Here is a 23,624-nt window from a genome sequence, read left to right as displayed (position 1 = left end):
AATATCTCCCCAAGCTAGAGTCACTGGAGACTTGGCATGCCCGAGTTGAGGCTGACAATGGTCACTGGTGGGGCTAGGGCTGTCAAGTAGTAGAAGAAAGAGGGTACCAGCTTGGGTTCTTAGTTGAAGTTGCATTGAATAAAAACTTTGTTGCTGAATAAATTAATTCAGATTAATACCTTGAAAAACAAGTTGAATCCTTGTTTGCTGAATATATTCATTCAGATTAGTTGCTTGAAGCTCAGGTAGATTTGAAGAAACATCAGGGTATCCAGGGGTTCAAGACCATATCGTCGCCAATGTTACAAAGTATGAATCTTCATGAAGTCAAGATGTAGATTCCAAGTATGTCTTTATTGTTGTTCAGTTACAGGAAGTTTAGATGAGCCAAGATGTAGTTAGGCTATAAAGTATGCCCCACCAGGAGCAGGATATCCTTCCTGCTCAGCCTGCTGACATCAACTGCCTAACTCCCTGCACACCACATTCCATGCAGTCATCACATTCTATAGGCATCATAGGCTGAACAAGAGGAAAGAGCAAAGGAAGAAGAATGGCATGAAATTAACTCACAACATAGTCCTTCTGAAATGTTTGTCCAGCACCCATTCTGAAATAAAAATAAACAAGCATTTGCAATGCATAGGTCTCGGATCTACGCAAGTTTAAGCTATTGGCATTGTAAACTGCAATGCCTTTTATTTATGTTTTAAAATACAAAACAAAAATAAAAGGCATTGTTATTTGCAATGTCAATAGCTCAAACCGGCGTATGAGGAAAAATGGTCCTGTGCTAAGTTATCCAGGATGGTATAGGGAAATGGTTGAGAATAAGTTTGTGAGTCCCAAGGAGACTAGATGCCAATCTAGTATTAGATATTACGTGGCCTGAAAGACTATGATGCTATTAAAATAAAACAAGAACAGAGAAGCAGCACAACTTTAATTGTCCTCAGTAATAATATGCAACTAACAGCCATTGACAAAGCCAATAGTCCTGGCTTGTTGTAGGTGTAATGTTACTTGTTGTATCATATGTGGATGCTATGACAGAAGCAACAAAATAGTGGTAGTGTGGCACACTATGCTAAGTAAAGATGTTTATCCCTTTATTAGATTGGCTATGGCCATTTGAGAGACCTCCCCCCAGTTTCTTCATCTTACTAGTTAGAAGTGGGCAGAACATCTGAGTAGGAAGGAACAGTGCCGAACACAAAAACGCAGCTCAGGAGTGGCCGGAACAGGGCAGCGCAAAACTGGATAGAACAGAAAAGAACAGCACCCAAAAGAAAAATCCAGCAGAGAAGTGGCCAGGCCAGGACAGCACAGAACAATGCAAAATAGAGCAGGGCAGCACAGAACAGTGCATAATAGAAAAGGGCAGCATATAACTGAACAGAACATTGGAAAATAGAACAGGGCAGAACAGAATAGTGCACAATAGAGCAGGGCAGAAGGGAGCAGAGCAGAACAGGAAAGCGCAGTGAAGACCAGCAGAGAGCAGAGCGGAATAGAACAACGAACAAACGGGAGAGCTTTCATTGGGAACAGAAATGAGGAGACGCGGTTTGTGAAGAAAGAAATGAAAAGCGAAATGGGGAAAGTGAAGAATAGAGACGGGACAATAAAGAAGTGTAAATGTGTAAATGTATTGGCATTTATATAGCGCACTACTTACCCGTAGGGTCCCAAGGCGCTTCGGCCGCTGCGAAACCCTTCCTGGGTTCCCTGAGAGATGGTCCCTTAATGGGTATCTCCAGGGTGAGACCAGGCATCCCCGGCGGTCTGGTGGGGCCGTTAGTGAAGATGAGGCAAGCTAATGCCCAGAGTTGCCGAGTGTGATCGCTGATCAGAGTGGGCACCGAGGCGAGAGAATTATCGAGTCCGCTGACCCTGGTCCAGAAACCTGCCGCGCCGGGAATCGAACCCTGGTCCCGGGCCGTCCTCTGCTCTCGGGTCTGCCGCCTCTAACCAGTGAGCCACACTACTTCACTTCAGTGAGAGGAAGTGAGTCAGTGCGTTAAACTGCGAAAACAAAAGAAAATAGTGAATAAAAGAACCTCGTTAGACGGCAAATCTATTTTGGAAAGACAATGCGCATATTATGGACCGGGGATGCGATTATAAACAGAAGCTGCTGCATCTTTGACGAACCAAAACACAGTAATTCTTGGTAGTAAACAGTGAAAGAACAGAGCCAAGTCGGAGTGAGGGCCTCTTATGAAGCCGATACCACAAAGTGCTCCGAGATTGTGCACATAATAACAGATGTTATTATACACGAATCGACTGATTCAACTGAACAAACGCAAACACACTCAGGAGGCCCCAGCAGACTCAACGTGTGACCTCAGGGTACACTGAAATCTCTGCAGCAGTATCATTATACGATGAGGTCTCCTAGTGTTTTTAGGTGTTTTAATAACCTGATGTGTAACCCTTAAATTTACCGCACTCTGAGGGGAGGTATAGCGCGGGTTACAGTGGAGGAGGCATTTTGTGGGATTACCGAGAGAAAGAGCCCTTCATCCGCTCCTAGAGCCCCTTCTTCTTCATGGGTAAAATGAAAGGAGGAGCCTGAGGTAAATGAAGCTAGACCGGAATATGTAAGATTGTTTATGTAGAGCCGAGGAAGGCTGCTCTGTAGCATAACGAGAGTCTTTGGAGAGCGGATGTGTGCAAACGAGGAGATCGCTCTTGCTGCGGACTACTGAAATATGTTATTAATACCCAAAATCAGACACTTATTTCATCAACATTTAAAGGATGAAAGGCAGAGCGACCCTGTCAGTATTTGAACCCATTGTGAACAGGGGTTATCAGATGTGTATGGTCTGCAAGACCATTGGGAGACTATTACACAAAGTGCCTCAAAAAGGCAGCAGAGTCTAAGACAAGTCAGCCACGTGTCAAGCACAATATTAGCTAACATCTGAGCCCATCATTAGCAACCAAGAGTCCGCACACACGCATTTTGGGGCAAATTGTAAGTTTTTCCTTTCTTGCATTCTTGCCCCTTCACTTTAATGCCCTTTTTTCCCAGTGAAATCTATCGTTCATCTAAAGTTCTCTCCCTCCAGACCTACAAGCTTTCTGCTACATTCTGCTGGTCTATTTTAGGTACTCAGATTATCATTTAAAGTTCACACTAAGGTGCGAGTTGACCAAATGCAAATAAATATTGAAAAAAATATATAAATGGACTACACTCGAGCAAGCAACGTACAGTGCTGCGCGAAAGTGAAAGGATTGCTCACAAAGTGTGCTCAGTCCACAGAAGAGGCATCCCACTGAGGCATTTCTTTGCTCGGATGCGTTGCTGACGGGAGCTTCCTCCCAAGCAGTGTAAAAATCCTGGAGGCTAGGGGTCACTAGTGTGCAGGTTCCCACAACACCATGTGAAACGAAGGCCAGCACAAAAGTAAAGTCCATTACATTAGTAACATTTAAAATACACACTGCACACAGGGCAAAGTAGGCTTGCATCCGGGTTCTTTCATTACAGGGCCAAATGTTACTTATGTCATTAGAATAAAAGGATGCTGCGACCAGGCGGATGTCTAAGCACCCAGGACCCTTGCCGGTGGTAAACTCCAAGCTTTTTTTGCAGATCACAGATATATGCAAATTTATCAAGAGCCTATGTCAAATATCTGCAAGAGATAGGCTCTCCTGGATCTATGTTGGGCACCCTCTACCACAGCTTTATTGTTTGCTCGTACAGATAGTACCAGGCTTTGAAGCGCCCTAATGATGGGTTCCTGCTCCTTAAAATAAAAGATATTGAACGCAGCCCTGGGCATTCAATGTGTCCGTCGACATAGTGAAATAACAGCAGTGACTGGGCCACTATAAAAACTATTATATAATAAGACACAAAGGGCAGCAAGGTTTGCCGTTTAACCCCTCGTGGGCAATGTTTGATCCAGACGATCTCGACGCCAGGCCATCTGGCAAAGTTTACAAGACATTACAGGTGCCTCTCCCAATTCTTGGTACATGTTTGCAATACTTTCACAGTTATAATAAATACTAACGAATCCATAATGTAGGTTTCAAGATTGCAGCCTTGTTTTCGCCAGAGACTGAGGCATAGCATATTTAGACAGCTGTTTGTATGTCACAGTCGCATGCTGCCTGGAATGGTTTGTTTCGATCTGTGCTCATGGCATCTGTATTCTAATTGAGGTGACACTGAAAATGTCTGGAGTTCGTGAAACAGCACTGCCAATGTGAGCGACTAACATTTGTGATGGGGTAATGGAGGGTTCATTTCCAGTGCATGGAAAACACGTGTGGTGAGACTCAACGTTACTACTAGGCATGGGCGCCGGTAAACTCCACTCCACTGCAGTTGGCAGAGTTCTTGCTGAATTGCGGAGTGGAAAAACTCTGCGCCTGCTCTCCGGGTTATGAAACCTTCTAAAGTTTGCAGAAAGTTTCCCCCAGAGTGTGGCGCAGGAGGGCAGCACTCCGGGGGATGGTGATTCTCATGTCCCAGGACTGACTGCTGTTCTGTCCTGGGGACTCGGCTCTGCTGCGAGATCCCGGGACAGTGCTGCTCTGCCCTCCCCGCGGCTCTTTCTCTTTCCATTAAGGAAGGCCGTCACTTCCTCCAGCCCCGTCAGCCATCTCCCTGCTGTTACAGTCCCACCCCTCTCTGTTAAGCTGCTGTAACTGCTGCCAACTGATCGCTGGACAATAAATCAGGCACTTTGTACATGAAAAACAAATAAATTACCTTACAAATCCAATGGACTCTGGGAAATGTGGCACAAATCTGTGTTGGATTTATGAAATGCTAGAAAAGGGAGTTACAGTTAATAACCCTGCAACGGTGACAGTTTCAGAGGACTAAGAATTCTGGGAGCCGAGCACTGAATCCAGCAGGCCACTCAACTCCTTGTCCGTCCCGTTAAACGGCCATCCGCTGCTGCTGGGAATTCATGTCAGCCGCTCTGAGAGGACCCTGCACACAGCAAGACGGGGGACACTTAGGGAGCTCTCGGGCACCGCCTACATACTACTGTAGCTAAACACAGCCAGAGGGATAGACTGAGGTACCGACGCCCTCGTTCCCTTCCCCAGCCCCAGAGGCCTCTGCACGCAGTGACAGAGTGGGGCATTTACTGGTACTGCCATCCTGCACCTCTCGTTCCTTCGTCCTAAGCCCACACCAGACACTTCAAGGCACCCGCGGACCCCAGGTGCAACCGAACGCACGAGTGGGGGTGCGGGGAGGGGGTGCGGCAGGGTCGCAAGCACGCAATGCACCCCTCATTCCTGCCACTCACTACATAGCCACAGGCAGAGGGGGGGGGGGGGTCGGCTTTTCCTGTATTGTTATACACCCATGAACGGCACCAAACAATAGGTGTGCAGGGAGAGGCAGGCGCAGACCACGGGAGAGACCTGGAGTGCAGCGGGGGAAAGGAGGGAGAAAGAGAGGGGGGGGGGGGGGGACAATACACCGCGGCACGGACTCCGCAGAACGAGAGAGAAATAAGGGAGCGTAACTGGCAGTCTCCGCGCACAGGCCCCCACCCAAACCTGAACGTGTATTGTTCTTCGAGCATTTGCTCACACACAGCTTGGAAAGCGCTGGGAAGGCTGCCCGGCGCCATCTCTCCACACGCAGGCGATGGCACCGCAATTATGCTGCGAGCGAGTGAGGCCTCTCCGAGGTCATTACAGTCCCCATACATGGGAAGAAAATAAACACAGACAACGGGAGGGGCGGAATTAAACAACAAGGGTCAGGGGCCTAGCAGGGTTCAACAGTCAAAGAGCCGAGTCACAAAAACATGACATGTAAAGGAGAGGCTTCGGAGTGGACCAGGCCCGGGACCGAGCTGGCACAGACTGACGAAAAAACATCCGTGTAAAAAAAAAAAAAAAAAAAAAAAGAAACACCCACAATGGCCCACCTCTGAATGACGAAACAAAGGGGGCGGGGCTTAGAAAAAAATCACAGAACGCCCACGAATCTAGTCCCAGAATGATTGCCACATCTCTCTTCCAATGGCTAGCCTCCATTTACGGAGCTAGCCAATGGAATAGAGAGGCGGGTTAAAGCCCCACTGTAGAAGACATAAAATCTCGGACTCCGCCCACTGTGTGGGACGCTAGTCCGAGACCTAAAAAGGTCCCAAGACACACAATCCACAACCACACCAAGTGTAGCACAAGCTAAAATTAAGAAGACAGTCGGGAGGATAAAGAGGTTTTCCATTAGCAAACTATAATTGTAAAGCACAATCAAGTAATATCCTGATCTGAAAGGATTGCAAGCAGCATTGACAGTCATAGCAATTTTGAAAAAGAACATTTCCAACTAGAATGTGGTACTGTATATGAGTTTATGGTAGTGGATTAGAGGGTGGCAGAACTCTTTTATAGGGCCACTGTTGCCTTAAAATGTCATTGTCATTTTAAGACTCATCCCATTAGTTGCCCGCCATCAAACACTGTAGAGGTGCTCTGTAGTGCAGCTTTTCAAAATTTGACCACCTGCTAGCCTGAAATCCAAACCAATCCAAATCATTTTTACATCCAAAGTTTCCTCTTGTCAAAGAGAGCCATGATGTTTACCATGTGATGTGAATGAACGTCATGTGAGCTGCACTGTTTCTGGCTGCAGCTCAGAACGAAAAGTATCCAGTACCCAGAGGAGCATCTTTGCACAAGCCATGTTATTTGTGCTTGAGTCCTGCAGCTATGAAAATGAAAGTTATGACTCATCTACATGGACCCCCTAAAGTCACATTATTACAAAATATTAAGAACACAACCTGTTTGTATGGCTTTTAAGTATGGGCACTCCCACTCTCGCTTTTTAACCGTAAAGAATGGTGTATAATTTCACAAGCGCCCTAATACCGTCCCAGAACGTAGGCACAAACCCCTCCCTACGTGATAAAAATAACAGAAATCCATGAATGCAAAGGTTTGTAAATGTTATTCACATTAGTATTCTTTTCTTTATCAAGAGACAGCAATTAGGAAAAACACACCAGTGACATTCTTAACACCACATCTTCAAAAAAGTATACTCTGATTCATCTGGTTGGATCACACTATGAAGTTTTGGCAGCATTGCTTTTCAAGGCAGAAATGAGAAATGTAACATGTGATAAGCTTCTTGGCACACACAGTGTAACTTATCAGAACCCTCTCCATAGCACAGACATTCTGAACTGCTAAAAACAAGAGACGAGTATAAGGAGATTATGGTGTGTTCTCAGATTTTAAATCCCATAAATGTTGGCCAAACAATGGGTGAAAAATTTAACTTTGATCATTGTCCAATATAATTAAAGGAAGATGGGCTTACAAGGACCTGTGATGTGGCAGTTCAGCAATGTTTACGTAGAATTATCCGAATTGAATAGTTTAGCATCAGATGACTCCTCGGAATAAAAAGTCCCCCATGTCACAGTTGTGACAAAGGCAGCAAAATACTCAGACCTCACCCGTTACACTCTGATAATTGTACGTTAAAACACTTATTCCGTGTCCTAACAGCAGATATATAAACCTGTCCCAGTCCCGTACTGAGTCATCAAAAGCCTTCAGTGTCCATGTCACGGTCATCCACCCTACAGCACATCAGCCCCAACACAAGAATCGGCTGAAGAGACCAAGGTTTTCTCAAAAATTGGCAATTTTCTCTGACGATACAGCTACAGTGCGCTGCATATGGCATTTTTTACATCACAATTCCTCTTTCCGCTTGGCCGCTTGATTGTTTTCCTTGGCAGTTTTTAACTTTTTATCCTCACCGCTTTTCTTTTTTTCTGGTTTCACTTTATTTTTGTCCTTCTCATTTTGTGTCTCTGGTTCTGCTCCTTTGCCAGGGTAAACCTGGCCCTCCACAGTCACATCGGCGCATCTGTCCTGTTGCACAAGGAAATCTTTCACTTCCCATGCGTAGCTTCCATCACGCAGCATAAAGATAGCCCGGTTGGAGGAAACAATAAACCTAGATTTGAAGGGGAGAAAAAAACATATGTAAACGATGCTAAATTCCTACCTTCTTAAAATTAAAAGCAATGGCCGACTTATGGTAACACATCAGCACATATGGCGCGCGCACGCAACAGTAGATGCTATGGAATATGAAAAGGCGCAGTTGCAATAAAAACTAATTGGCAAAAACGGGCAAACTAACAGGCAACACAACAGCATCATAAATGATACAGATTCGCCAATGCAACGGGTGCAGGACAAGGGCAGCCAGAAAAAAACACAGCACAAAGAAAAACTACTGTACACAGTCCAATACACTCAGACAGCAACTTAATGGTGAGAAGGTTGCACATTACCATCAATACGGCTCTGGAGTAGCCACATAAAGATATCAGTTATGGAGCAATGGTTTCACTATTGTGCACAATGCACGTCATCAAAAAGTACAGTTAAACAGTAAAAATTCCAGCAGTGGCGCAAGGTCCACACCCTCCACCTCCCGCTTGAACATTAAGTATTGGTTGATAGACACTGAAACAAAGGCCTTGTAGCCTGAGTGCCACTGAACAGTAATTAGCTTTGCAATTCCCCCTGCAGACAAAGGTTCTAAAACGGGTTAATATGGAAAAGCAGTGCAAGGCTGAGAGGTGGTGGTTAAAGGCTAAGTGAGCAAAGTCAGGGAAGGACAGAGAGCGAGAAAAATAAATAATGAAAATATTTAAAAAGAACAGAGAGCAGCAAATAGAGTGAGTGGGAGAAGAAAGATAGGCTAGAAAAAAATAATAAGCGGAAAAAAATGATGGTAGACATAAGCTGGAAGAGAACAGTGAAAAGGATTAAAACCCAAAGAAAGGGTGGAAGGATTAGAGGTTGGATCATGTGGTAAAAGGATCAATTTCTAAAATGTTGGAAGGAAAGGTGAATAGAGGGGTGAAGGAAAGGTGAATAGAGGGGTGAAGGAAAGGTGAATAGAGGAATGAAGGAAAGGTTAGACAAAAAGAGCGGAAGGATAGTTGGATGGAGGAGTGAAAAGATGGACATATACATGTCTGAACAAACTCGTTATTGGTTGGATGGAATGATGAAATGGTGGATTAGCCCCTTCGATGCCCATGACTAGCTCAGCTCGTCATGAGGTACACCTCTCGTGTGCTCATGACGAGCTGAGCTCGTCATGAACAAGGGGGATTTAATAACTTTCAGCACAGGAGGGGGATCAGCTTAGCACCCAAGGTGTTAAAAGGTGAAAGTGGGTGGATGAATGAATGAGAGGACTGATAGATGGATGGATGGTATGTCAATGAATTATTGGAATAATGAAACAGTGGGGGGGGGGGGGGAATATCAAAGAATGAATGGGTGGGAGGATGAATGGAAATATAGGAGGACGTACAGGTGAATACAACTTATCTAGGAAGGTTCAGACTTACTTGCTTCACTCAGTCGGTGTCAGAGGTTGGTTGAAAGTAGGGGATATTTTAATTTTCTGGCTACTCCATTGGTCCCACACCACCGGTGGGGAGTGCGCAGATCAAGATGTGGGTGCTTGTGAGTTTACCACCCACAAACTGTGGGCACTCTCAAGCTCTTCAGCAGATAAGTGACCAGAAATTTACTCCATAAAGGAACGGAATAAATCTCCTTCCATTGTGGTAAGATCTAAAGAACATCACCATACTCAATGGGAATATTTATCTGTAAGGGTTTCTCAGCTGGGAGAAAGGTATTCTCAGTCGAGAGAAAAAAATAAAAAAGCATTTGCACAGGGACCTGCTTTTCCCGGTGCAAAGCAGTAGTGTGGCCACAACGCCTCACTGGGAGATAGCAAATGTCTACATGACTTCCTATAGAACGGACAGTTGCTGTGGTTCTGCGGCTTCATTTCAGAGAGAGGGAGGGCCTATTTTTGGAGTTGGATGCTAGCTTTTCGGCAGTGAGGGCGCACGCACATGCCTTTGGTGAGTTTAAAAAGACTAGAAAGTGGTACTTAACTTGTGGTCTGAGGACCTCTGGGGGCCCGCAAAGTATGATCAGGGGTCTGCTGTGGTTTTACAATATTAAAATTAATAAACTACAATTGAGGAAATAAATACAAATAAAGAAACAACTAAAACAGTGAAAACTTTTTTCTATATTTCATTGTGAATGAAAAAATATTTCAATATTTGAGCATGTGTTTGGTGTATATTTGTTTCTGTATTGTTTTGAGGTTCAAATCATAGAAATTGCTTGGGCTAGGGATCCCCAACTTCTAATAGCGAAATATTAGGGATCCCTGACTTTAGTAATGATTCAGTGGGGTTCCAAAAAATTCAAAAAGGTGAAGAGACGCTGGTCTGGAAAATCCTACTGAAGGTTCGGAGGACGCAGTATGTACCATGGGCACTATTACGTATAGGACTTACTTTCCCTGGTTGCACAATGGAGCAACTTCAAACAAGTGCGCAAACAGGGAAAATGAGCCCTATTGGGTTGAATGCACAACCCCCAGGGCAGCCAAATACTTGCGATGCCCTGGGGGAAGCATTTAAGTAAAATCCAGAGTGGCTGCTTCAAAGCCGCTCCATCTGCACTTTAAAGAGGGAAGAGAGATCCCATTGCAGGCGGGTGCAGTGAAAGACTCCACCCGCTTGCAAAGGGATGTCTGGAGGGAACGTAGGACCTCCTTGATCCCCTCCAAAGGACTGTCGTCAGGAGGCGCACTGACGGTGCACCAACTTTTTGTGGCGCACTGGCAGTGCACCTCCTGACAGCTTCTTTATCTCTGTGCCAGCATCCATAATACAGCCCGGGTGCAGAGGTAAAGAACTCCGCTCCATTTGCATGGGGCTACGCCCATGCAGATGAGGGAAGGAATGCCAGTTTTGGAGAGAGTGCTACTGCAACATGTGCACTAGCTCTATCTGTATTACTGAAGAGAATGCACAAACCTCTGCTGCCCCTTCTGTAATGCCCAGGGGCGCAGAAAGAGAGCACAAATGCCCGTTGCGCCACAGGACACTTCTGTCATATATTTTATTTTTGAAGTTTTATATAGTGCTGGCTAGTCCTCTCTTGTCCAAATCTTAATACAGCACAAGGGGCTCAGGGCAAATTGGATAAGTGTGAAACTCTAAACTCCCCCCGCCAAAGAAAAGGCTGGAGTGCATTGTAAACCTTGCACTAACTGAAAGAGAAATTAACAACGTGAATTTTCTGAATATTCACAAACCCCCAAACTTCACTTCCATAGCGCATCTGGGACACACTTGGCCTGATATACCTGAAAACACTTGCGGGGACCAAAAACCCAATCTACATGCAAAGCAATTTACTGCTCCACTGATTTTGATAAGTTCTGATTTCTCACCCTCAATTAGGGATTTCCAGATGTTTTTCACATTGAATAAAACACCTAAGTAGGGAAAGGCGACACTTTCCCCAGTCAGTATCCAGACAAATAACTTGCAAAACCTAACGGCCCCACAGAAATCCTCCAAAGACCTTGGAAGTGTGGGACCAACGTATTACAACTAGCACTGCTCGAACAGCCAGGTCTTGAGCTTCTTCCTGAAGGAGAGGTGGTCTTGGGTCAGGCGCAGGTCGGCCGGGAGGGAGTTCCAGGTCTTGGCGGCCAGGTAGGAGAAGGACCTTCCTCCTGTAGTGGCTCTGCGGATGCGTGGGACGGCGGCGAGGGCGTGGCTGGCGGATCGGAGGTGGCGTTTGGGAGCGTAGAAGTTGATTCGGTTGTTGAGGTAGCTCGGGCCTTGGTCGTGGAGAGCTTTGTGTGCGTGGGTAAGGAGGCGGAAGGTGATTCTCTTGTTGACCGGGAGCCAGTGCAGGTCTCTTAGGTGTCCGGAGATGTGGCTGTGTCGTGGGATGTCGAGGATGAGTCTGGCTGAGGCGTTCTGGATGCGCTGGAGCCTCTTCTGGATCTTGGCGGTGGTTCCGGCGTAGAGTGCGTTGCCGTAGTCCAGTCGGCTGGTGACGAGGGCCTGGGTGACGGTCTTCCTGGTCTCTGTGGGGATCCACCAGAAGATCTTCCGCAGCATGCGCAGGATGTTGAAGCATGACGAGGAGACGGCGTTGACTTGCCTGGTCATGGAGAGGGAGGAGTCCAAGATGAAACCCAGGTTGCGTGCGTGGTCCGTCGGTTTGGGTGCGGTGCCCAGGGCGGGGGGCCACCAGGAGTCGTCCCAGGCGGAGGGCGAGGAGCCCAGGATGAGGACCTCCGTCTTATCTGTGTTCAGCTTCAGGCGGCTCGTCGTCATCCACTCGGCTACCTCTCTCATCCCTTCGTGCAGGTTGGCTCTGGCGGCGGCGGGGTCGTTGGTCAGGGAGAGGATCAGCTGGGTGTCGTCGGCGTAGGAGATTATGTTGAGGTTGTGTTGGCGTGCGATGGCCGCGAGGGGGCTCATGTAGACGTTGAAGAGAGTCGGGCTCAGTGAGGATCCTTGAGGGACGCCGCAGATGACTTTGGTGGCCTCCGACTTGTACGGTGGTAGGCGGACTCTTTGTGTTCTTCCGTCGAGAAAGGAGACGATCCATTCCAGCGCCTTCTCCTGGATTCCGACGTTGCTGAGGCGCTGCAATAGGGTGCGGTGGCAGACCGTGTCGAAAGCCGCGGAGAGGTCTAGGAGGATGAGGGCCGCTGTTTCCCCGTTGTCCATCAGGGCTCGGATGTCGTCGGTGGCGGCGATGAGGGCGGTCTCGGTGCTGTGGTTGGCACGGAAACCGGACTGCGATGGGTCGAGGGATCCATTCGTCTCGAGGAAGGTGGCCAGCTGTTTGTTGACGGTCTTCTCGATGACTTTGGCTGGAAACGGGAGGAGCGAGATGGGGCGGTAGTTCTTGAGTTCGGTGGGGTCTGCTGTAGGTTTCTTCAGTAGAGCGCTGAGTTCGGCGTGCTTCCAGCTCTCGGGGAAGGTGGCGGTGTCGAATGAGGTGTTGATGATGTCCCGCAGGTGGGGTGCGATGACAGCGTCGGCTTTGTTGAAGACGTGGTGAGGGCAGGGGTCGGTTGGAGATCCGGAGTGGACGGAGTTCATCGTGTGGACGGTGTCTTCGGTGTTGACCGGGGTCCAGGCGCGGAGGGTGGTGGTGGGTGGAGGTCCTGCGGTCGTGGCGTGCGTCGGTTGAGTGCTGAAGCTGTCGTGTATGTCCGCGATCTTGTTGTGGAAGTAGGAAGCGAGGGAGTTGCAGAGGTCTTGCGAAGGGGTGATGTCGTTGTTTAAGGCGTTGGGGTTGGAGAGCTCTTTCACGATGTTGAAGAGTTCCTTGCAGTTGTGTGCGTTGTTGTCCAGTCGGTTCTTGAAAGCCGTTTTCTTGGCGATGCGGATCAGTTGGTGGTGTTTCCGGGTGGCGAGCTTGAGGGTGGTCCTGTTGTCCGGCGTGGGTTCCCTTCTCCAGGCTTTCTCGAGGGCTCGGCAGTTCTTCTTGGAGCTTTTGAGTTCGTCGGTGAACCATGGGGCTCTCTTACTGCCGGGTCTGCTGGGCGGGGTCCTCAGTGGGGCGAGTTCGTCTGCGCAGTTGCTGATCCACTTCGTGAGGTTGTCGGCGGCCTGGCTGGGGTTCGCGGAGCTGGCCAGAGGGAGCTGGCTCAGGGACGCGACGAGCTGGTCGGCTGTGATCTTGTTCCAGCTTCTTCCGGCAACCTGTTGCTGGTGGTGGTGGGTCGTCGTTCTTCTGAAGGTGAAGTGGATGCATCTGTGATCTGTCCAGTGGAGTTCTGTGGCGTGGCTGAAGGCGATGTCTCTGCTGGATGAGAAGATGGCGTCGAGTGTGTGTCCGGCGAGGTGGGTGGGGGTGGACACCAGCTGCTTGAGTCCAAGGTTGGCGAGGTTGTCGAGCAGGGTGCTGGTGTTGCAGTCGTTGTTGTTCTCCAGGTGGAAGTTGAAGTCCCCCAGGAGGATGTAGTCAGCGGAGGGGAGGGCGTGCGGGCTGACGAAGTCGGCGATGTCCTCGCTGAATTGAGTGCGTGGTCCCGGAGGTCGGTAGATCAGGGTGCCTCTGAGGGTGGTCTTTGGGTCGGTGTGGATCTGGAAGTGCAGGTGTTCGGCGGAGGGTGGGGTGTTGTCGGTGCTGGTCGTGATGCGGATGGTGTTCTTGTGGATGATGGCGATGCCTCCTCCCACCTGGTTGGTGTTGCGGTCCTTCCGGGTGATCTTGAATCCTTCTGGGATGGCGATGGCGATGTCGGGCGCTGAGGAGGCGTTCATCCAGGTCTCCGTGATGAAGGCAACGTCAGGGGCTGTGGTGTCGAGGAGGTTCCAGAGTTCGATGGCGTGTCTGTGGACGGAGCGGGTGTTGAGCAGGATGCACTTGAGGTGGTTGCTGCTGGTGCTCGGCTTGGCGGGTGCTGGTGTCGGGCAGGTCCTGATGCAGGTGAACTTGCAGGTGTTGCAGCTGAAGGGTCCGTGGAAGCGTCGTGGGGTGGCTCTGCAGCATCCCGGGACTCGGCCGGTGTTGAGTGCGGTGAGGGTGGCGGCGGTGTACGTCAGGCGGGTCGGTCGGGGTCCACGAGGGCCAGGGGTCCTGGCATTGGGCGCGGTCCAGGCGCGGACGGGCGTAGACGGGCTTACCTTTGGCGCGCCTTCGGCGCACAATCGGCGCGTTCGCACGGTCGCCATATAAGGCGAAGTGCGCGGGTGGGCGGAGCAGCTGGGAGGCGGGAGCGGGGAGGGAACAGAAGGAAAAAAGGGGCGGGGTCAGCGGTGGTGGCGGGAGCGGGGAGCGGGGAGGGAAGGCGGAGGGCGGCGAGGTAGGCGGGCAAACAGGAAGGAAAACACGCTAACACGGGCAGAAAATATTACAACAAATAACAGGCACAAATGGATAACAAAACAAAACAAAAACCAAAACAACAACAGCAGAGTCAGCCGGCAGCGAGGCAGGCAGCGAGGCAGAGGGCAAGGCGATGGGGCACACGCAGCAGCTGGTGGCCGTGCGGCGCGGGGGTGTCCCACAAGTGGGTCACACTCACCTGCGTCGCACGATCGCCATATAAGGCCAAGTGCGCGGGTGGGCGGAGCAGCTGGGAGGCGGGAGCGGGGAGGGAACAGAAGAAAAAAAGGGGCGGGGTCAGCGGTGGTGGCGGGAGCGGGGAGCGGGGAGGGAAGGCGGAGGGCGGCGAGGTAGGCGGGCAAACAGGAAGGAAAACACGCTAACACGGGCAGAAAATATTACAACAAAAAACAGGCACAAATGGATAACAAAACAAAACAAAAACCAAAACAACAACAGCAGAGTCAGCCGGCAGCGAGGCAGGCAGCGAGGCAGAGGGCAAGGCGATGGGGCACACGCAGCAGCTGGTGGCCGTGCGGCGCGGGGGTGTCCCACAAGTGGGTCACACTCACCTGCGTCGCACGGTCGCCATATAAGGCCAAGTGCGCGGGTGGGCGGAGCAGCTGGGAGGCGGGAGCGGGGAGGGAACAGAAGGAAAAAAGGGGCGGGTCAGCGGTGGTGGCGGGGAGGGAAGGCGGAGGGCGGCGAGGTAGGCGGGCAAACAGGAAGGAAAACACGCTAACACGGGCAGAAAATATTACAACAAAAAACAGGCACAAATGGATAACAAAACAAAACAAAAACCAAAACAACAACAGCAGAGTCAGTCTACTGATCAAAAACAGCTAAAAGCGAAACTTCTTTACTTCTAGTTTTACCACTATTGCTTTACTAAAGAGTAACCGTAAGCCTTCCTGCAGAGGTCCTTAAATCCATACAACCCAAATACCAAAACATGCAATGAGGACACTCAATTGCCCGTCTATCTCTCTCTGCCTTTCACATTTTGCTGTGGAGCAAAGCCTTAATAGCTGAAAGGCCAAAATCCTAATGCTTGTCAAATCTACCACACCAGCAACTTCTTTTGCAGGTACCTTAAACAACTTACAATACTGAATACTGTCAAGGGTTGGTTGCCAGTTAGACATTTTCATCAAATCTGCAAAGGCATCCCTTTGCTTTGCAGACTTCACCCCTTTCACCCTCTAAAGACATGTGAGGCTGAATCAGCAGTCTTAAGGATAGGCTTTCACAATGTTTCCATGAGTAGTGGGCCAATAGCATTTAATGTTCACTCCAGTGCATAACTCATGCCCCTTACCTTCCTCATCTGTGAGACGGTGTGCATTTTGTAGGAGCCCACGCACCTTTCATGACAGAACTGATGCATGCTTTCCAATCATACAAATTTGTTCTGAGCTTCCCTAGATGCCCCACAGACAAGTCTAATACTATCACTGCACCATGCTAATATAATCATAGACAACAAAGTAGACATGTCTTCTCTGGTATTTTCAAATGAGTCTGAATCAGCTGAAGTGGCATGTTGCACCCAATGTGCAAAGACTAAGCCAACTCTTGACCGAGGAAACTAAATGCAGTGTCAGAGTAAATATGGCCGGCACAGTTCCTCACATCCACACAGACCTTTTGGGAAAGATCCTCAGCACGATCCTCAGAGTGCCAATGAAGCACTAAAGAACATTCACCTTGGTGTGGCAGCCTGTGTCAGGAAGCCGATTACCCAATAGATGTGCCATAGAATAGTATTCCTGTGCATACACTAGTTCAAGACTACTAAAATACTGCCTCTCTAGGCCAACAGAACTAACGAAATGTCACCTAAAGGACACTTCCTAAATACTAAGTGCAGACTGACTAATTAAAACTCTCAAACTACCAGGTGGCATAATCGATACTTCTACAAAGACCACATTTGTTTAACATTATTTTTTACTGTTTTTAACACAACCATCGGGATTAAAAACATAACAATATCGAATGCAGTTGGAGATGTTTTTATTGTTCAATCATTACATTTCTGCTGTAAGAGGGGTGGAGGTCCAAGCCTTTTGGTGAAATGTAGGGGGAAGGGACCAGGTAGGGAAAAAGGCAGTGAAAGAAAGGGGGTGGGAGAGGGTGGAGAGGAGAGAAGGGTTAGCGGTCAACAGTCTATCGAACAATATAATTACATTGTTACAGTAGTGACTTGCTTATACACCTCTATTTGGAGTTACTGTGGAGTACGAAATGCGTTACTTACCTGTAACTGCAGTTATCCAGTATTAGTGTCTTTCATAGATTCACATGCCTGAATCATTCCCCGTCGTCGAGACGGGAGCCTCCGGTACATAAAAAAGTAATGTCCTAAGACATACATAAAGAGGATAGGTCCAAGGGTCTAACCTTAGTAACCTATCTAGGTCCTTATGCAGGAAGGACCAAACAGAGCAGGCTCCAGGGTCCCACCTTGGTAGCCTATCTGTGTCCTTTTGTAAAAAAGGACCAAAACAAAAGGAACAACCAATCAGCTACTACCTCCCTCTAGAACCTTCCTGTGAGGAGCCTCAGTCTCTCAGATTTTCGTACGCACCAAGTTGGATAGGTGTAACCTGTAGAGAGAGGTGAGTCCTTCCAGGGGAGGCGGGAGGGTGCATGTGAATCTATGAAAGACACTAATACTGGATAACTGCAGTTACAGGTAAGTAACGCATTTCTTATCCAGTATTTGGGTGTCTTTCATAGATTCACATGCCTGAATCAGAGTAGCAAGCAATACAATATGCACATTCTGTGGGGATACAGAAAGTATACAACTGCAAGAAATGAACATTTGTGACTGTAGACAAAAACAACAGCATACAATGTCATGCAGAATCTAGAAACAAAGAAATGTGCATACCAGTCAAGGATGGTGGGAAGCAGGAGGGCTCACCTCACTGGAATAGATGGCGAAGCACTGCTCTGCCCACTGCTGCGTCTTTCGTCAGCTCAGCGTCCAAGCAGTAGTGCCTGGTGAAGGTATGCGGGGACTTCCAGGTCGCCGCTCTACAGATGTCTAGGAGTGGCACTCCAGCAAATAGTGCCGCAGACGTAGACATGGCTCTGGTGGAGTGGGCTTTGGCCCGTGAGTCCAGAGGTCGTCCTGCCTTCTCGTGGCAGAGAGTTATGGCTGAGGAGATCCATCTTGATATGCTCTGTTTAGTTAAGGGCATTCCTTTCCTAGGCCTGCTGAATGCGACAAAGAGTTGGGATGACTTCCTGAATTGTCTCGTTCTATCAAGATAGAATTTTAGGCATCTTTGAAGGTCTAAAGAGTGCAGTGATCTCTCAGCCGGGTTAGATGGGTTCGGAAAGAATGATTTAAGAACCACGGGCTCATTAAGATGGAAGTCCGAAGGGACTTTGGGTATGAATCGTGGGTTGGTACGCAGGATGACTCTGTCCTCCTTGAATTGAAGGAATGGGTCCTGGATGGAAAGGGCCTGTAGCTCGCCTACTCTTCTGGCCGAGGTCAGAGCGAGTAGGAGGGCTGTCTTCCACGACAGGAATTTTATGTCAGACTTGTGGATAGGCTCGAAGGGATGTTTCATCAGCTGGTGAAGAACTATGTTGAGCTGCCACGTTGGAGGGACAGGTTTTGGTCTAGGGAAGGACCTAAAGAGGCCTTTCAGAAATTGCTTAATGAGTCTGTCCGCCCACAGAGAGGGGCCCCTAGAAGTTCGAGTGAACCTAGAAATCGCTGCCAAGTGGACCTTGATGGACGCATGGGCCAGGCCTGAGTGCGCCAGGTGTAGAAGGTATGGCAGGAGTTGTTGGGGAGTGACCCGGAAGGGGTGTAGACCCTCCTTTTCGCACCAGATGCAGAAGCGTTTCCACTTGAGAGTATAAGTCTTTTTTGTGCTGTTAGCTCTGGCGTTTGACAGGACATCTTTGCACTCTTGTGGGATGTTTAGATGGCTGAACTCACGGTAGTCAGGAGCCAGGCTGACAATTTCAGAGGGCCCAGGTTCGGGTGGAGAACCTGCCCGTGAGACATCGTGAGTAGGGTTGGGTGACTGTGAAGACGAAGAGGTGGGTGGACAGATAGACGGTGGAGCTCCGTGTACCAGTGCTGCCTCGGCCAGGATGGGGCGATGAGGATTAGAGTGCAGGGCTCCGATTTCATTTTCCTGATTACCCTGGGTATCAGTGGGAATGGCGGAAAGGCGTAAGCAAACACGTTCTGCCAAGCTATTGAAAATGCATTCCCTAGAGTTCCTGGTTGGGGAAGCCTGCTTGCGAAGCTTGGGCATCTGGCGTTCTCCCTGGTGGCGAAGAGGTCTATCTGTGGTGTCCCCCACTTCGTGAAGATGTGGTTCAATGCACTCTCGTCTAACTCCCATTCGTGGGATAGGGACTGTTCTCTGCTGAGGGCGTCCGCCAGGACGTTGTCCTTGCCTGGAACGTATTCGGCTTTGAGGGTGATGCCATGTTGTAGAAGCCAGTTCCAAACCCTCTGAGATTCTCGAGAGAGAGATAGCGAGCGCGTCCCACCCTGTTTGTTCAGGTAGTGCATAGTCGTGGTGTTGTCCGTCCTGACTAGCACTGGGGAGTTTCTGATGCGCGGGAGGAACGATTGGAGCGCCAGGAAGACCGCCCGTAGCTCTAGAATGTTGATGTGGAGCTTGGACTCCTGTGGCGACCATTTTCCGTTGGTCTGCAGTTCTTGTAGGACTGCACCCCAGCCCTCCAAGGATGCATCCGTGGTGATGATATGTGGTTGCGCCGGAAGCAGGAACGGTAGTCCTTGCGACAGGTGTTTGTCTGATGTCCACCATTGTAGACTGTTGATTAGAGGTTGAGTGACTCGTAAGCGGTCCTCGAAGGATCCCTTCGCTTGTGTCCACTGTTTTGACAGTTCTTCCTGAAGGGGGCGCATTTTTAGGCGGCAGTGAGGGATGAGTAGGATACATGACGACATCATGCCAAGGAGCGATTTGAAGAGGCGGACGGTCAGAGTCTTCTTGGATGCCACTGACTTGGCTAAGGAGATGAGTTTCGACTTTCTCTCCTGTGATGGAAAGGCCTTCGTGCAATCCGTGTCCAGGGTCGCTCCTAGGAAGGTGATGACTCGGGCTGGTGTCAGGGATGACTTTTCCCTGTTGAGGGTCAGGCCGAGGCGGCGGAAAAGATGCAGACAGGCGCTGGAAGATGCAGCTGCGGCTGCTCTCGACGGAGCTTTTACCAGCCAGTCGTCCAGGTAAGGGAAGACCTGGTGTCCCTGCTGGCGGAGATAGGCTGCGACGGGAGAAAGGCATTTCGTAAAGATCCTTGGAGCAGATTTGAGGCCGAAGGGGAGTACGCGGAATTGGTAGTGTATCCCTGCGACTGCAAACCTTAGGAACTTTCTGTGTCCCTTGAGGATAGGGATGTGATAATAGGCGTCCTGTAGGTCGAGTGATGTCATGTAATCGCCTTTTTCCAGGAGTCCCAGGATCTCCTGTAGCGTGACCATTCGAAACGACTGCTTCTTTAGAAACACGTTGAGGGCTCTTAAGTCGAGAATTGGACGCCATTTCTTCCCCTTCTTGTGGATGAGGAAGAAGTGGGAATAGAAGCCCTCCCCCATCTGGGCGTGTGGAACTTTTTCTATTGCGCCTTTCTGGAGCATGGATGTTAGTTCTTGCCGAAGCAGCCGTAGGTGTCTGTGAGGACGCTTGACAGGTGGTGTCTGAGGAGGGTTTGAGAGGAATTCTAGAGAGTGGCCGAATTGAAGGAGTTGTAGAACCCACCGGTCTGTCGTTATTTGCCGCCAGTTTTGAAGGTAAAAGGAAAGCTTCCCTCCAAGTCGCAAGGGAAGCGATGGTGGAGGGGCTGGCCAATTGGAAAAGTCATTGGCGATTGCCTGCTGGTCTCTTCTGTCCTTTTCCTCTGTAGGACGATTTATTGAAGGAGGACTGACGTCCCGACTGGTTTTGGCGCTGTTGAAATTGCGTCTTACCCTGAGAGTAAGAGTAAGAGGACTTGTTTTGATAAGATCCTCTATAGGAGGATTGTCCCCTCCCCCTGTTGGCACGAAAGGACTGAGTGCGAGATTGCAGAGTGCCCAGGGCTCTGGCTGTGTCAGTGTACTTTTTAATTGCAGTGAGGGCTTCATCAATCTTCTCGCCGAATAGATGATCGCCATCATAGGGCATATCTAAGATTTTGGTCTGGACCTCCTGTCTGAAGGAGGTGGCCTTAAGCCAGCCTTGGCGTCGTAGGACAGCGGCTCCCGCCAGCTGTCTGAATCCAGTCATGGCCACGTCGATGGCGCAGTCTATCAGTTCTGAGGCCGATGTTTGGCCCTCAAGGAGGAGCGAGTGTGCCTCCGCTTTAGCATCTTCTGGCAGGTCGGCAATGTAGGGCGCGATATCCGCCCAGAGTTGGCGGTTGTAACGCCCAAGAAGGGCGATGGAATTGGCAAATTTCACCGTTGTCGCAGAGGTAGTGGAAAAGCGTTTCCCAACTGCATCTAACTTCCTGCCTTCTTTATCTGGTGGTGTCGATAAAGGTGATGCAGGGTTACGCGAGTTCTTCTGCGCCGCCTGGGTGACCACAGAGTCCGCCTTGGGATGACCCGTGAGGCATGCTGGAGCTGACGACGTAGCTCTGTACTTTTTATCCAGTTTGGGTACGATTACCTGTAGGGAAGCTGGAGATTGCATGAGCTGCTTGCCCTGTTTGAGTAGATAATCAATGATCGGAATCGATCTAGTAGTTTTCTTAGTTGGTTCTTTAAAGTCATAGAGGAAACATTCAGTTTCCTGAGATTCCATTGACATATGGAACCTTTTGGCAGCCCTTTCCATGAGGTTATGGAAACCTCCAATATCAGCAGGTGGAGACTCAGAGGATTGCGGCTCCGGAGAGGCTGGAGAGTGAGTGACATAGTCCTGGTCTGCATCCACGTCCGTATCATCATCTCGGACTTCCCCTTCTTCCTGTTCTCTGTCCTCTTCCTCGGACGAGATAGGGTCTTGAGCAGGGTCCTGTGTCCTAGGAAGGACCAGTGGAGGGGGCCTGGGTCTTGTCCCTTGCGCAGGAACGGTCACAGATGGCTGCGGGGTTGGTGGGACAGTAGGGGTGGCTTTCTGCGGAAACCGCAGTTTGTAGTCTTGAACGAGAAAGCTCAAGTCTGCAACCAATGAGGCCGGCAAGCACACCATTGGGGTCACCTGGGTGTGGACTTGGGTAGACACTACTGGAGGAGTCGATTCCTCAACCTCCTGCTCTTCGTCCGTACTCTGGCACTTGACAATTAGGTCTGAAGGACTAGTGGCTTGGGTAAACTCCTCCTCCTCCTCCGGCTCCTGGTCCTGTAAGAAGCAGGATGGCGTCAGCTGTTGGACCTTGCTAGGCGAGGTCATCTCCGGAGTGATCTGTCTTTTGGTGATCCTAATGGAGACGTGGGAAGTCTGAGCGTCCATTGCGTGTGACAGGAGCTCGGATTCTTTCCAGGTACCAGCAGCCGTCGGTATAGTCTTAGTCGACGGTGCATCCGTCGACGACCCTCTCGTCGACGATGCCTTATGCAGCGTTTCCTTCGTCGACTGCTTCGTCGTCGGCGCCGTCGTCGACGGAGCGCCCTTCGTCGACGGAGTGTCCCTCGTCGACGGCTTCGTCGACGGTGTGACTTTCGTCGACGGTGTCGTCGTCGACGTCTTCGTCGACGGTGCTGTCGTCGACGCCCTCGTCGACGGTGCCGTCGTCGATGTCCTCGTCGACGGTCTTGTCGTCGACGGTGCGGAGGATGAAATCGGTCGTCCTGCTGACGACGAGTAAGTTAGAGTCGTCGATGAGGAGGACGCCGTCGATACTGTCGTCGATGTTGAGACGGTTTTAGGCGATGAGGTGGTCGCCGATTGCGCCGTCGTCACCGTAAGCAGTGGTTGCTTCCTGGGGACAGGAAGGTCCTTGCTAGATACGGCAGGCTTGCCCTCTGAAGACTTTTTAGACTTCTTAGGAGGGGTCGCTGAGTGGCCAGGCGAGGAAGCCCTAGGCCTCTTCAGGGAAAGTTGTGAGGCGACCGACATGCTCCCACCCTCGGAAATGAGGTCGGTCGGTTTGTCTTTGAGCCTGTTCAGCCAGATAAGAAGTCTCCCTTCCCGGTCTTTCTGGGTTTTGACGGAGAACTTACGGCAAATCTTGAAGTCTATGGTCTTGTGGTGAGGGTAGAGGCAATACAGGCATTCCTCATGTTCGTCGTCCACGTGGAGCCTTAGTTTACCACAGGAGGCACAGGGACGGAAAAGTGCTCTTTTCTTGATGTCAGCCATAGTAGAAAGTCGAAAAAGCTGTGAAGTTTGGAGAAAATTCGATATTCCTGAGGAGAACTCAGGTGGAGACTCCCTAGCACAACGTGCGGTAGAAAATCTGAGAGACTGAGGCTCCTCACAGGAAGGTTCTAGAGGGAGGTAGTAGCTGATTGGTTGTTCCTTTTGTTTTGGTCCTTTTTTACAAAAGGACACAGATAGGCTACCAAGGTGGGACCCTGGAGCCTGCTCTGTTTGGTCCTTCCTGCATAAGGACCTAGATAGGTTACTAAGGTTAGACCCTTGGACCTATCCTCTTTATGTATGTCTTAGGACATTACTTTTTTATGTACCGGAGGCTCCCGTCTCGACGACGGGGAATGATTCAGGCATGTGAATCTATGAAAGACACCCAAATACTGGATAAGAGTATCTACCCCTCGCCCTACCAGAGAAATTTCCTACGTACCAGAGCGTCTCAAAACATTAGGTTCTCACGCTAATTTCTGGGTTCTCCTCATGTGGGAGGCAAATAGGCCCTACACCTTTTCAAACGCATACACTATCAAATTATAGTGATCAATTTTTTCTTAGCAAAGGTGGTCCATACTTTGCCAC

At 49.6% G+C, this 23,624-nt stretch overlaps 1 protein-coding gene across 1 annotated transcript in view; it reads right to left on the bottom strand.

Moving 5' to 3' along the window:
- Nucleotides 1–6,340: 6,340 nt before the first annotated feature.
- The window catches only part of MESD (mesoderm development LRP chaperone), a 53,944-nt gene continuing 36,660 nt past the window's right edge, over nt 6,341–23,624 (bottom strand). Inside the window, exon 3 of the mRNA XM_086957872.1 lies at nt 6,341–7,981. Coding sequence (XP_086813998.1) covers nt 7,714–7,981 — 268 coding nt within the window. The 3' untranslated portion in view covers nt 6,341–7,713. The remainder of the gene's footprint in view (nt 7,982–23,624) is intronic.

This window comes from Lissotriton vulgaris, chromosome 2_1 (assembly GCF_964263255.1).
Source record: "Lissotriton vulgaris chromosome 2_1, aLisVul1.2, whole genome shotgun sequence".
In the NCBI taxonomy this organism is placed as follows: domain Eukaryota; kingdom Metazoa; phylum Chordata; class Amphibia; order Caudata; family Salamandridae; genus Lissotriton; species Lissotriton vulgaris.
The sequence above is the reverse complement of the archived record's forward strand: the minus strand, read 5'-3'. Positions and strand labels throughout refer to the sequence as shown.